This window comes from Cardiocondyla obscurior, linkage group LG03 (genome assembly GCF_019399895.1).
Source record: "Cardiocondyla obscurior isolate alpha-2009 linkage group LG03, Cobs3.1, whole genome shotgun sequence".
Classification (NCBI taxonomy): domain Eukaryota; kingdom Metazoa; phylum Arthropoda; class Insecta; order Hymenoptera; family Formicidae; genus Cardiocondyla; species Cardiocondyla obscurior.
The window spans coordinates 9,195,351-9,210,266 of record NC_091866.1 but is presented as its reverse complement, the minus strand read 5'-3'; the positions used below and the strand labels follow the sequence as shown (position 1 = coordinate 9,210,266).

At 38.7% G+C, this 14,916-nt stretch overlaps 2 protein-coding genes across 5 annotated transcripts in view; one reads left to right on the top strand and one right to left on the bottom strand.

The window, feature by feature from the left end:
* The window catches only part of Tsl (membrane-attack complex domain containing protein torso-like), a 192,467-nt gene that overhangs the window by 122,579 nt on the left and 54,972 nt on the right, over positions 1-14,916 (top strand). The window lies entirely within an intron of this gene.
* The window catches only part of LOC139113924 (zwei Ig domain protein zig-8-like), a 53,161-nt gene continuing 39,586 nt past the window's right edge, over positions 1,342-14,916 (bottom strand). For 2 of the 4 annotated variants that reach the window (XM_070675378.1, XM_070675376.1), the window contains exons 5-7: positions 10,897-11,024; positions 8,986-9,154; positions 1,342-8,437 (exon numbers count right to left, since the gene is read on the bottom strand). In XM_070675378.1, coding sequence (XP_070531479.1) covers positions 8,346-8,437; positions 8,986-9,154; positions 10,897-11,024 — 389 coding nt within the window. In that variant the 3' untranslated portion in view covers positions 1,342-8,345. The other 2 variants (XM_070675379.1, XM_070675380.1) reach the window with 2 other exon arrangements.

The following is a 14,916-nucleotide window of genomic DNA, read 5'->3' as shown; positions in this document are numbered from 1 at the left end:
TACGTGTTTACAGTAGCAATCACGAAGAAAATTGATGAACGACAAATATGCCGTAATAAATGATGATTTATTATCATTCACGTACGAAATATTATATGTCGCAATAAATCGTTCCATTTTAATAACATTTGCCATGTGCATGTGTTTAATAATTTATTTGGTAGGATTCTAGAAACGAGTGAACGAGGATATTAATGAATATTTGAGCTTGATTTTTCTTTTAATTCACCCGTCGCAACACCGTTCGCGCGCGATGGTGGAAACTGAAAGCTCACCAGAGATTTTATTGTTAATCCGCGACCGTGCGCAAGCGTGTAATGCGATTGCGTGTAATGGATTTAATTTTATATGCTATCAAACCACCCTCCACCTCTCTGTCTCCGCGTCTTTTTTCTTCTTCCTTTTTTTTTTATTTCATTCAATTTTTTATTCTCTGCACTCCGACCGAGAACACGTTAAACTACACGCACATGTGCCACGATTATTTCTCACGGGCGTATTTATGAATTAAGAACAAAATCATATTACAGTCGCGAAAAATAAGATGCAACGAGAGTAAGATCGGCTGCAACGAACGGCGGCGCAAGTAGGTCGCGAACGGCCACGATGAAAAACTAAAAAAGAAACGTAATGCATTGTCGTTCTTCTGCGAGATGACTACAATACGGCGGCTCCAGAGCTAAGTAGATTAAGAGGGAGGCATCAGGATGATCGTTGTCTTGATGATCGTTTCTGTCTAACGTTTCGAAAATAAACGTTTTTATCTAAATGACGGTTGGAACGAATGCGTGCAGCCCGGTAAAAACCGTCACGCGAACAATGATGTTTATTAGCGGCTGATAAGGAGATTAGTCGTCCATTTTTCATTCTATTTTTTGCCGTTAACGATAACGCCTGGAAGAAAAATTCGTTCCGTTGTTATTGACCGCGCGTACGCGTAATGACGCCCTACCACGGGAACACAACGGGACGGTCATTTCGTCGAAAGTCATCCGGCAGGCACGTCCCGTAGATTTATTTCGGTGCGTGGAAGGTTCATCTCTTCGCGCCGATCGAAGTGCCGATTAGTACAATCCTTTCTCCTTGACAATCGCTGACGGTGCAGTAATTAAACCACGTTCAGATTACGGTGCCGTCGTCGAGGGCTTGGCGTCGGAAATATCGGTTAATCTACAGCTTTTATAATGGGTATTTAATGTATCTTCTTCGGGTTATAGCTAATGGGCGCGATAAGCGGTGGCGCGTTGACGCTAATATTAATTTAATGCCTTATTTTTTACATGGATATACTAAATATTACCATTAACCATTCCCTAATTAATTTTTTTTTTTTCAACCATTGCCAACATGATCACGAGTTGTTAATTAGAAGCGTATTTTTAACAGAAATGTGTTGTATTATTAATATGCGTAAAAAAAAAAGAAAAAAAAAAGTGGCATTCTTTGGACGACTAACGAAGGTATCTTTTTCATTGCGATTGCATAAGAAGCAGAAGTTTCCACCATTATACGTATCGCTCGTTAATTTAAAGTTTAAACTGCTTTAAAAAAGAATTGCTCGAGCTTTTTGTATCCGCCCTTTTCGATACGCTCCGCCGACTTAAGCGCCAAAGTAGAAAAAGAAAAAGCACCTGGGAATGATAGGATTGAGAACTATTCGGTCGTAATTAAACATTAATCGGAGCTTGCTCGGGACCGTATTTGAGTTTTTGTTACTTGATCGCCGCAACAGAGTGTGTCTCGTGAGGAAATAAATAACGCAGAGAGCTCGCGGCGGCTCGTAGGAGCCATATAAAATTAAACGTCTTAACAAACGGCGGCGCAGTTTTCACCTCCCTCTCACCTCCTTCGCCACCCTTCCGCCCACCTCTTGTTTCTCGGCAGTATATTTTCACTTGGAATCTTACGAGGCTCTTGATAAATGCGAATCGTAAAACGGCAAGAGCAGATCTGGAGACGTAATTAAGAAACGAGGAACAGTTTCGGCGTAAGAAGCGCACGGCGTGGCACATAAATCTGCTTTTCAAATTAAATTTAGCTTTACAAATCCGCCGTGTCCAACGGTAAAAGTTACTCCGTGAAACGGTGAACGTAAGATAAGCCCTTTTTCTATGCTAATCATGGCTGTATGAGAGCGGTTTTCGAGTCGTCGGCGAGAATATAAAATATGTCATTTCAGTCAAGATTTTCATAATTTATTTCGCATAAATCCATATTATTAGGTTTAATTTTAATAGTCTAAACTTTCACGAATACATATTTTATCTAAAAAAAAATGCATATATTTAAAAAAAAATATATATATATTATAGTTTATATTCCTGTAATTATGCTATCTTAAAATTAAGTTTAAAAAACCATACTGACTGCACTTTTTCCTAAATTTCGTTAGCGATATAAATGATAGTAATGTTTTATCAACCTTGATTATATCGTCCGAGTGTGGCGTCAAAGGACCGTCCGTAGTTTTGACAAACAGCCATATGCGAGTGGTTTTCACCCGAAAAGTAATTCAACCGCGATGCCTAATTTCGCAGTTAAATGAAATTTTGCCTGAGTGCTTTGTTCGTGTAGCTTATGGCGAGATGAAACACTGTGGCTCGGAGCACGCTAACGAACGAGGAAGATTGTTAATACTGACTTTAACGTACGACACATGCTCCATCGTTCTAAACACATTAAATATATAGGTCGTACGATTCACTGATAATCACGAAAAGCGTCTTATCGGTCGAAATTGATTGCATCAATGAATGAAGTACATGCGTTAAGTTGAGTAAACGAAAATTAAATTACTTAATACGTAAGTACTTACCAAGCTCGTTACCTTCATCGATTTTCGAAAATTACATTTGACATTACGTTTATGCATGTCAGATAATTAAACGGAATTTGCACACGCAATTCGTATACTAATTTATGCATCTTTATGATTTTGTCGTATTAATATAAAAAAAAAACCACGTTAACTATGTCATAGCAATAATAATTCTTACGAATTTCATGTATTTTATACGACCTCGCTAACTTTTATAATCTCGAAGCATAAAGAAATAAATTCTAAAAGGTCATTTGTGGAGAACCTCGTTTCGTGCGGAAAATTGGAAACCCATGTGGAACTATATAATGATCTCATAAAAAACCGTCAGTGAGAAAGGGATTTCCTTCTTTTACGCTCTTACTGCGAAAGAAATTACTCCAGAACTATTTTTAATTAAACATATATGCATATTAATACATTTAACATAACAATTTTAAATGAAGCTCAAACTGCTAATTGTTTACCAATCGCGTTTTGCTACTTTGCATTCACGTTGATTTTCCTTTAGGCGTTTTGTCACGGTTTTCGCGGTTCGGATTAGGCGCCGCTACTAACTTCGGGACAAACATTTGCTTATCATTATCCGCGGATGAGTTTCTCGAAATAACACGAAGTGAAGCAATCATTGGGAGATAGAGTCCACCGAAATGCTGCTTCGCTAAAAGCTGATACGCATAGAATTCGAACGTCGGTTAGAGAGGCCGCGAGTTATCTGACGCTTTAGATATTAATTGGAGCAGTACAATTTCACCAGCCCTCTTCATATCTCGTCTGATGCATTAAAGCTGCTCGCTCGCACATATACTTATGACAATGCGATGTACATGGTTACTTCGGCACCGTAACCGCTTACGTAGTTATGGCTTGCCAACGTTAGTTACGCGTATAGATATAGGAATTTCGGTGTATGTGTTGACTGGAGCCAATGTATACGTACGCGATTGACCTATTGTATTAATCAAGTACTGATGGAATTACCGTACTGTTTGTATAAGTATCTATTCCAGATTCATACGCGTCCTATCGATAGCGGCATTGCCAATCCAACCTGCTTTAGCTCATCGAATCTGTTACGGAAAAGCTTATATATCGACATACGATCAAAATGGCATTTAATTTCTTCGATCGGTTTATTTTCAATAATACAACGCATAAACTTTGATAACACTTTTTCACATTATTTTATTGTTGATTCTTTACCTCGCGTTTATACCGTTTTCCGACCAGTTATAATTTCCGTTGTGACATAATCTGACTTGACAGAATATTTTAATATTACGTTAAATGTGATCCCCATTAAGCTAAAAAATATTAATCTCACACAACCTCATTTTGCGGATGAATTGTTACGTTTATTAATCCGCTGATTGAACGATGATAGCGATATCATGCGCGCATATTCAGGTTTAATACTCACTTTGGTACAGTTTTGATATTTCGATATTCAAGCCACTGAATCGCCACTGCGTTACAATCCGCCGCCGGGCGTTCGCGTTGTCGCGAAAATTTATGTTCAATTGTTAAAAAAAAAATACCCGGTGTGATTTGGAAGTAAAACATATATATATATATATATAAAAACCTCGTTTGTACTCGCAATTGTATCTAGAGCTTGTGAAACGGAACGTATGATCGCATGTCACGTAACAGTCTATCGACTTTCCAATTGGATGCGCGCCTCGTTGATGGAGCTACTGTACTAATGCGCTGCTACCGGCTGCACCGCGATATGACGCACGCTGAAACTGTCATTAAATTTATTAATTCCCATATAATGAACTGCACCATATATAATGCCCGACAGCGTTAATAATTACATTTGCGATGGAAATTATTGCCCGGTAACGGAAAGTTTCCTCCTAGCTGCGCTTTGTGTTATACGAAGATAATAATTATGGAAATGATTATACAGACCTGAACTTCATATATCGATTATCGAATGCACTGTACGTATATGTATAATATACATCCTGTGCGCAATAAGAATATGGAGTAAAAAAATTTTTTTTTTATATTTAAAGATACTTACATCTTAGTCGATCATTTTTAGTTGCTGGGAAAAAATTATTTTATTTAAAATCGCTTCTTATAATGATTAAATTTTTACAATTATAACTTTTGTTAATTAATTAATTTTGTAAATTTAATTTTATGTCCGCTTCAAAATAGACATAATATTATTAAATTTATAAACAAAGACTGGACCAATTACATAATAATTACAAATATTTTTAATTCTATGACGAGAATAGCGAGATGTAAACTCTTGAGGTTTTGTCAAGTAAAAGAGATCTGTTGCGGTCGGCGTAGATGAAATTTAAGCAAAGTAACCGGTTCGTGTAACAAAGTAGCAAAAAGGCGTGAAAGAGCCTTTTCTTGTGAAGAAGGGTAATTAGCGTCCATTAACTCAAGTACTAATTAAAATCTGGCTTTTTTTTTTTTTAAACGTGACACCAGGGATAATAAAAAATTTAGAAAAATCATGATTAACGAGTTATTGAGGCAATATCCCAAAGATCCACAATTGCTAAACGATCCAGTGTTATAAATTTTATTTAATAAAAAAAAAAATTATATATAAATGTATACATATACCCGAGTGGAAATTTATCTAACTAATCTGATTTTACAGCTAGTGGTTAGATCGCGCAGATTAAACATATTTCTTAACTAGTGACTAGCTTGGTACTAGCCATAAATTATAAGAAAGTATTTATTATTTAGTGACTATCTCCAAAAAATTAAATTGTCATTTAAAGAAAAAAAAAAAAAACAAAATCAATAAACTTGTCGACACAATTCGCAACGCTACAGTTCGGCGAAAATGTACAGACTCATTGAAAAGATATTTGTAGAGAATGATGAGTAACACTTAACACTACGCCCTTTTAATCGGCTTCTCTATCTGTTTAATTGCTTAACATACATTAACGTTTATAAAAACATTGTCCCGTATATGCATTTATTATTATATGTTGTGACATCCTCGAAATATAACAGATTTCGGCGTCGTTACAAGCTAATTGAAAGACTGGCACCGAAATATTCTTAGGATCACGCTTCTAATATAATATATACATGTAATCATAGGACCGTTTTCGTATATGCACGCCAGCATTAATTGCTAATGCGAATTATTCGCGATTGGACCAACGCGCTCCGATAATCTGGTCCCATTGATAGAAAAAAAAAAAATAAAAAACATTCGATCTTGGGCGCTAATAACGTCAAGGATATCATCGAGGATATCGAAGCCGATTTACGTTTTTATGAATGGTCCTGAAGAAGCGAGGTACATTTCCGACGCAACAATACTGCAAAGCCGGTTGCGGAGGCACAATGCCCGTCCTCTTTTATCGCGAAGAAGGAAATAATCTTGGGATCGTCTCGGCATAACGTGTTCGAGTCCCCGAGAGCTAATGTACTTTCGAACAATACGTTTTTACCGGTAACCGTAACGAGGATAAAATCCGTTTCGAAGTCGGCCCATTATAAGTTCGACGAATAAACCTGCTTTCTTCCGGTGGATACGTCGCGCTACCGAGAGCCCAGAAAAGCTCCGTTATGTTTTCGTATTTGCATGAAAGTCATTGCTTTCTCGCGCGCGAGTTTCCAAGTTTCTCTATGTTTCGCAAGCCGTCAGCATGTCTATCCTTACTTCCGAAATTGAGCGGATTTTATTGTCTGATATGTAGAGACGTGCATATTTATTCGAACGCGCGTACGCCGTATAATCCGATCACATATCATTAAAACATTTTCTCCCAAATCAAACTCTGTTTCTCAAAATTTAATTTCTTTTTATTTCTAGAGTATATCACGTTTTGAATTGGCATACATTTAAATTTAATTTCAACGTTTTTGCATTTAAATATTTTGAGATTATAAGATTATAGTTTTTTTTTTTTTTTTTAGAAAAATTAAATAATTATATAAAAGTGGGATGTCAGATAAATCTTGTTACGGAAAATCGAAGCGAATAAAAACAATCGGTTCAAATTTCCAATAAATATTCCTAACGTCTGTTATTTACGGAAATTGAAGTTAATTTATATAATTTTAATTTTATTTGCCTCTGTTAAAACAATTTGTATTTTGTCACAATTTTTGCACACGCAAATTGAAGAGGATTTTATGAAATTTCCGTAGATTATCGCGACTTTTACAATTCAGACATTTGTAATTAATACATTAATTACTTTGAGTATATCTAGCTTACTTTCCACGATAATACCAAAAACGAAATTACATCGGATGGTACTCGAAACCAGTCGTAATCGAAATGTCGTTGATAGTTGTAGCGAAGGGAATGAACTATTCCCTCCTATCGAACGCAATCAATAATTGAATGACTGCAGTATAAATACGCGGTATTCACGTTCAAGATTTTCAAGTAAAAAAGAAAAAAAAAGAACGATTGACGTTGTGTAACTTTATTAAAAAGAAAGTCTTAATATATCGCCAGGGTGTACATATTTCTGTCGCTTCATGTTTCAACAAATTTTGTATTTCATCGATACGTAATTTTACGCAGCGCTGGCGTTTGTCTGGTTTAGTGAATCAATCTACTTTTTCGATTTTCTAAGTACTTCAAACATTATGCGAGGAAATGTTTTTAGTTTATTTTTCATATTGCTGTTCCTTCGTTCGTAAATATCTGAATTCGAGGATATAGGTAGAGAAGAAATTTAGAAATGCGTTTGTTGGATTAGTTTTTTCTGCTCATGTGTTATATTAGTATGGTGTTTGCGAAAATGTTCCTTCTTCGCTGATGATTTTCTATTTCGGAAAGTGAGGAAAGATTTCAGGCGGCGGAAACGGACTTGTGACTCTTTGCCAGAACGGAAAAAGACTTCGTACTTGTTTCCACAGTGAGGTAAGAACCTAGACGTTCTTTTTTCGCAAAATGACAACGACTTTTAAAATGCCGCGAAAGTTCAGCGTATTTATTCGACTAATCGTGTTAAAAATTATTTCAGACAAGTTCTTACTCATCCGTTTCGGATAGCGGGATCGATGATCGAGAAATATCTTTGGGTAATTTGACTTTTCTAATAAAAAATATCTTTTATCTGTATCAAATCTCTTTTGGCAATTAAGCTAAATTTTCTCTTATATTTCCTTTTTTAACCGCGTAACCACACAGAACTAAATGTATTAAATATATTCCATAGTCGTTATCCGCAACTCATTTACTCCACGATCCGCATCTAGCCTAATAATATTTATTTTAACTCGCGTTCTCGACGGATAGTGCGACACGACAATTGGATTTTCCGTAACGCGGATGCGTTCCAATCAGCCTAACGGCTCTAACGACGTAATAGGAGACGCGCGACGTTGCGGTGCAAATCTACGATGAGATTCAGTTACTTTCGCGAGGCGAATGTGTCGAATGCGCGTCGCAGAGAGTCGAATCCCCGAAGACAAGACCGCGAAACAGAATCTCCGCCCGATGGTTTCGTCAGAGTTAGGCGATCGTGCTTAAGTTCGCGCGCATTCAACCCGGAGTGCATAACGTCGGCTAGAATATCATCCGAAGAAGTAGGACGACCGGAAGCATCGTCGCGGCCATTCTGTCGCCTCTACCGTGATGCATTGCCGCTGGGTGTTCTTCTGAAACAAATGCCACGCTATAATGCCGTTTCGCTCGGTCGACTTTTAGCAGGTGGTGTTTAGAGCGACGTTTTCGCTGTTCTGAACGCGAGCTTTCGCTTTGGGCGAAGAAACCCTCGCTTGACATTTACAAGTTAAGTAGTTTATACTGAGGTACCATCTTCTGTGGACCCAAAAGAAAAAGTATTTTCTACTCTGGTGACCTTTTTCATTGAATATTCTTTTCTTGTAAAACAAGTCGCTTTGGTTGATTTTTGTAAACGTCTATAATTAGCCGCATAATTTACACGAGTAATTTAATTTTACGGTTTGTATAAAGTAATGCTTTAATATTACCTCATGTGAAAAATTACCGCAAAAATGCTACCAGATATTTTCAAATATATCTGCTCGATACGCGTTCAGAGATTTTTTTAGTGCATTTGCTTTTCTTTCTTTCTTTTTTTTTTTTTTTTTTTTAAGAACGTCTCACTTGAATCCAAACGAGTGAACGTGCGGATGCTTGCACGTAAAGCTCGTTCCAAACGAAATTGGCATTTTTCTTTTACCATTGACTATGTGGACCCGTACGCTGTTAGGATGAGTGTTATTGGGCGAGCACGTGTAAAGGCCGGAGTCTCTCTCAATCGCCTTCTGAATGAGTAAACGGCTCGAAGTCACGGGTCCCTTTTCCGTCACCAGGCTGATGCCACCCCTCGGCGAGTCGAAGTTAATCGCCTGCGGAAAAAGGATATAAAAAGCACGTCAGGTTACTTGCCTCTGTCGTGACCAAGTACGGATGGGGCCACTCCGCGAGAAAGGAAGAAGCAGGAAGTGTCGACGGGACGTGTTCCCTGCAACGACAGAAATCCTTTTTCCTAGGATTTTTTTCTTAGGCGCTACATTCATTACTTGACCTCGCAGCACCGAGATAAAGTATATTTAAATATATTTTTATTACGCGATTGTAATTACGAAAATATTAAAGACACGAACTAAAACTGTCGTAATATATTTTAACTTTCGTGTTCTTTAAACAATTTTACAATTAAATAAAAAAAACTATATATATTAATTACAATAAAAATTTTATTTAATTTGAAAAAATTAACTTTCGGCATTTTTAAATTTTATTTGCAATTTTATTACACGTCACAAATGGTAAAGCAATAATTGATAATTAATGATTCAATCGGTCTACACAAATGATTGTACATGTTTGCTTTATAAGTTTCATTACGATAGAATTTATTGCACCTTTAAATTAATCATATTTGATCATATTTAATTAATATCGGTAGAAATTGCAGCCACGGCTGTTTTATTTTTAACGTGCAGGCATATATTGGCAAAAGACGAATGAATAATGATTTTAGTTAAAAAGAATTACAATATAAAGCTTTGAAATAAATATTAATTGAATATGTATATCTAAATAACGAATATTTAATTAAAATTATAGAAACAAATTTAAATTAATGGAAGATTTTAATTAATTGTATTTCATGTTTTCACTTACAATGCAAAATTTTTTATTTTTTTGAACGCAATTTATTAAACTGATGTGTAAAGTAAATGCAGTGGAAAATTGCGATATAAGCGTTCGCAATTATCCAATCCAGAAGTTAATTGCGTGAGGAGACAGAAACAGATGTCATATCATCTTTCCACGATGTGACTAGACGTAACTCGAGGCACTTTGTGGGAAGTGGTTGAGGCAAAAGTGTCGACTGTAGGTGTCTTCCTTGAATGGCAGAAAGCATTTCCGGACAAGTTTCCCGAAACTGCGAGTTAAAACGACGTCTATAGCAACTATCTTGGTTATTCCAATTGTATAGCGCGTTCACGGGGAATAAGTATGCGATTGCGGGCTTCTTAAACTCAAATGAAACTGACGTTACGTTACGAGAGCATTTGTTTGGTTATTATTAATCGTACACTTGACACTTGGATGTACATTTCCCAAGAAAGTTTTGCAATGTTCCCAAATGAATGAATCGTCTCGCGGTATTAAGAGAGAAACTTTGATACATTTAACAAAGATAATTACATCGTTGTGGAATAATGGGAATGGTTGCGTTACGCCGTAAATGTAGAGGGAAATCGTCGCGAGGATCTAAATCTTTTAATTACGGCTTTTGCGCCGTTCAAACAGAAATACATCATACCGTCGAGAAAGCGAGTTGCTGTCGGTGTCCTCCATAAATATCGCACGTAGGAAAGTATACTATCAGCTATAATCGATATACGCGACGAGCCGATTGAAACGCGTACACAGCTGCGGGCATTTTTTTTTTAACAGCCGTGAGGAACATGAAAAATGTTTCTGTTTGTATCGCTTATCCACGGTCCGTTCGCAAAACCAACATCAGTAATGAAATTTAAATAGATTTCGTTGAAAGCACCTTTCGCGACTCGACGGCAGCCGATTTTCAGTTAGCCGGGCAGAGCTTCGTTCACGGACCGTGAGATCGACTTACTTGGTGGTTGTGACTCCAAATGATCGTTGACGGCGGTTCGGGCGCGTGTCTCACGTAGCATGTTAAATTTATCGTGCTGTCCTTGTTGATGAACAGATCGGGACCGCCGGCTATTTCCGTCACGGGTTCTGTAACGAGGAAGACAATTGCGTACGCAACATTTTCAATTTGCGTCAATTGTTTCAGTTTTAAAATATCTCTCGCCACTTTGTCTATATTGCAAGCGTTCTGTTTCAATCACAGAGACGTCTGCAACAGAGATTTACGAAAATTTTTTTCCCGTCATATTATTATAACAAAGAATATATTTAAGAATTTTTTTAAGTCTTTGTCCTTAAGTACGATTGTTCCGTATTAGTCGACTCACATTTTTTCGAATTATTTCAGCCGTTCGGTGGGAGAACAAAAAGCCAATGGCCGAAATGAAATGCAATAACCGCGCACAAGAAGGGTCGCTCGGCATTATACTCACATTATTTCGCGGAAAGCAGGTTTGCACGAAGGAAGCACCGCTGGAATCAATTCCAGATGACTAGGAATTTCCGTTCGAAAGATTCGCTTTATATGCGAGTGAAGGGAAATCATTGAACCATGAGATATATAAAATCCTTTTGAAGTACCCTCCCCCGCAACTAGAATCGGTCAGAGGTCTGCACATATATCGATATCTTGCCCCCTCCCCCCCATATCTCGAGACGCTAACAGCCCGCTTAATTTTCGTAAGGGCAATATTGCGCGAGACAACGTGTCCGGAATTTTTGTTTCGCGCACCGTGCTCATAGAAATCAATGACCATGCAGAAAACGTACACGGAGCGGAAGCGTGTTTCCTCCCTCACTCCTCTCCGCCTTTCCATTAAATCTTGTTGCTGGAAATACCACCTCGGCGAATCTCCGCGTCCGCGGTACACAGGATCGTTACAGTCCGTCGGCCGGGATTCTCCAAGTTTCTCGGATTCCCATTGGTGGATCTCAATTATCTGACAAACCAGTTTCGAGACTTCCACCGTCGTTTGCTGACCGACTTGCGAGCGGGCGGTCTGCGGCAATACGGAGAGATCTTCATTTCCACGCCAGGAATACCAAAAGCGAGGCACGGAGTATCGCCGGACGGCAACAGCTTATTACTGTTTCATGAGGCTCGAGATCATTTTGTTGTTCACATTGCAAACGTTTATTCTCGCCCTCGGAGCGACGAGTATTCACCTTTTCAAAATAATAAAATATGAGCGGATTTAACGGCCGTATCATCGAAAAAGATTCGGAATCCTTTTTTTATCGTTACCATGACGCGTTATTCCGCGTAATAACGTTTTGCGGCACGCATGCTATTTGATGGCTTACCACGTTGCACGCAATTTGTGCAGCTTATGACGCGGGAGCGTTGTTAAACGAAATCGTTCGTACAACGTCGGTTCTGAAGTTTTATGCATTCGGCAGACCGCTTTCCACTCATTATGTATTTCTAGACAAAATTCTAACTCCGTAACTTTGAAGAAACGTTATACATTTTTATTATTCGATTTTTAAGAGGATTTTATTCATTAAGACGTGTTCTCTCATGAAACGAGTAACGAAAGCACAAAGGGTTTGTCGTTATATGCGTGCGAAAATATTTTTACAACGCTAACGATATCACATGGAAATTGAGATTCCGCGACGTTTCCGGGTTCCCCATTGACACGTTGGTATTGCAACGAAGTATTTCGTCAGTGGACAATGCTCGTTTTGGTTAGCTTTTCAGCGAGCGAGAGAGTTTTATTTTCTTTCCGAATCCCTGAACGACTAGACGAATGCTCCTCGAGAGCATTCCACGAGGAGAGACGCTAAATGTCGTTCGTTTTACGACGAGCTGCGGATATTTCGAGAATCCAATGACGTTCTTCGCGAACGGTAGTGCCTATTAAGAGAAACGATCAATTATTTCAACAATCCGCGATCGTTCAATTGAAATGCTGCGGCGGGCTCATCGAAAACGCGTCCATCGATTTTCATTTTTCGCCGATTATCATCAAAATATTTCTGCGCAATGAAGAAACGCGGGTTTATTTTTTGCGGGTATATTATTAAATTTTTTTTACTTTTTAATTAAATTTGCGAACGCTAATAATCGAAATATATTTGGTGGAATAAAAATAACGAATATTTTTTAATATTAAAGTAATACGTTATTTACATTAAATTCGTAACAACTTATATATTTTTTTTAACTTTGCTGTTAAATGCAAGCATAACGTCGATCGATTAAAAGCTATAAATATATTCGTAAAAAAAAAAAAAACTTTGTAAGAGAGCTTATACATATATCTTATGTGGTTTCGAACATCGAAGGTGCTTTTAAATTTAAGATATCCGAAAGTACGGTTGAGTATCTTTTATTCTTTGTGACGGTAAAGCAAAGATTTCTAAATTTCGAAGAGAGGTGAGAATCGAACTGGCTGATACGCCTTCAACCAAGCAACCGATGTCCTATCTTTGATCGATCGCAGTATTGCCGTGCCCCTGGGATGAAGGGCCGGTGAAATAAATCGAAGGTGGACCGCGTACGTGGCCTGACCGCGACTTCGTCCGCAATTGAATCACTACTCCGCTGTGTTGCCCGCAAAAAAAGTCTAACAAGTACGGCGGATAGTAAATCGACGCTACCTCTGCGAAATACGTTCGGGTGGAGGACGCGAACTTTCTCTCCCGAAAGAAAATTGCGGGTCGTTCGACACCGCCGTCACCCTTCGTATCGTTACCAGATAGCTTGTTACTCTTTGACATCCGTTCGGAAAAGAAGCTCTCCGTGCTGTTTCGTGACTTGGGGATCAACACGTGACTCTGCACACCTTTCTCGATTCCGCGAGTGACATTTTTATACTGTCATTTATTTGCTTCAATTTTATATTGCCCGCGGTAGCATCGAAATTTCGAAAAAATCGCGGGCGTCATTTGTATAACAGTTATCTTACTAGATGTAATACGGAGCCGCTGGATAAATCATCGCGCTATTATTTCGGAGCGACTGCATTTCAGGGAATGCGGTTAATTTTTCGCGACGTTATTTGAAACCGGTGTCCATACGTTTGTAATGATCAGGGACATTAACTTGACAGACGTACGCAGCTGACGGTATCGGGGATAAGTTAGCGGTGGGACAAATCCGGTACGGTTATGTGGAACCGCTGAATGTATCACGTTCGTGGGCGTGAAGGGCGAGAGCAAGAGAGAACAGAGAATGAGAGGAAGCTCGGTAGTGGTCGATCGCAGTAACAGGAGCTATGGGTCCCGTATGTTACGCGCCATATCGTCAGAAGCGAGAGTTACCGCTGGGCCTGGGCTCGTTTATCCCTTCATGCCCGAATACGGGAATTCCTACGCTGATAATGATCTTCCATTCGCGCCATTGCCGATAGAAATTGATTGCGCCCGAATGCGTCGATCGATGAGGTCCGCATGAACCACCGATTACTGGTGTGTTGGTCACGCGCACGTCACGCATTCTGGATATACAGTATACTCTGGTGTACGGACGACATGCGTGCATATCCGACGTCGTGTCATACTGATTGCGCATCACTCGCTCGTACGCCACCGACGGAATGTCGCAATGGAGATCACGGCTGATAGACGCGTCATTCGCGGAAGGGTGAAACGACGATAAGGGAATAATACATCGTGGTTCGAACGCGGCGAAGTGAATAATCGCTCGAGAGATTATGCCACAGGGAGTAACGTTTGCTGTTCATGATTCCGTTGTATTTCCTTTACGCGCATTTATTATATCTTTATATTACGATAATATTTTTAAAAGGAAGGAGTAACTATTTTTTTTCTCAGTCTCACTTTTTCTTCGTTTATTTCAAATCAGCGCTGCGAAGAATAGAGCGACGTGCGCATGCTAGTTTTATGCAGATTTCTTGACATCCATGTGACGTTGCATCGCATGTTATCGAGCCATTCGATACATACGTTACGCGGGCGCGCATCCTCCATTCGATATTCGTAATGGTCGACGTCTCGGTCGTTATCCTAAACA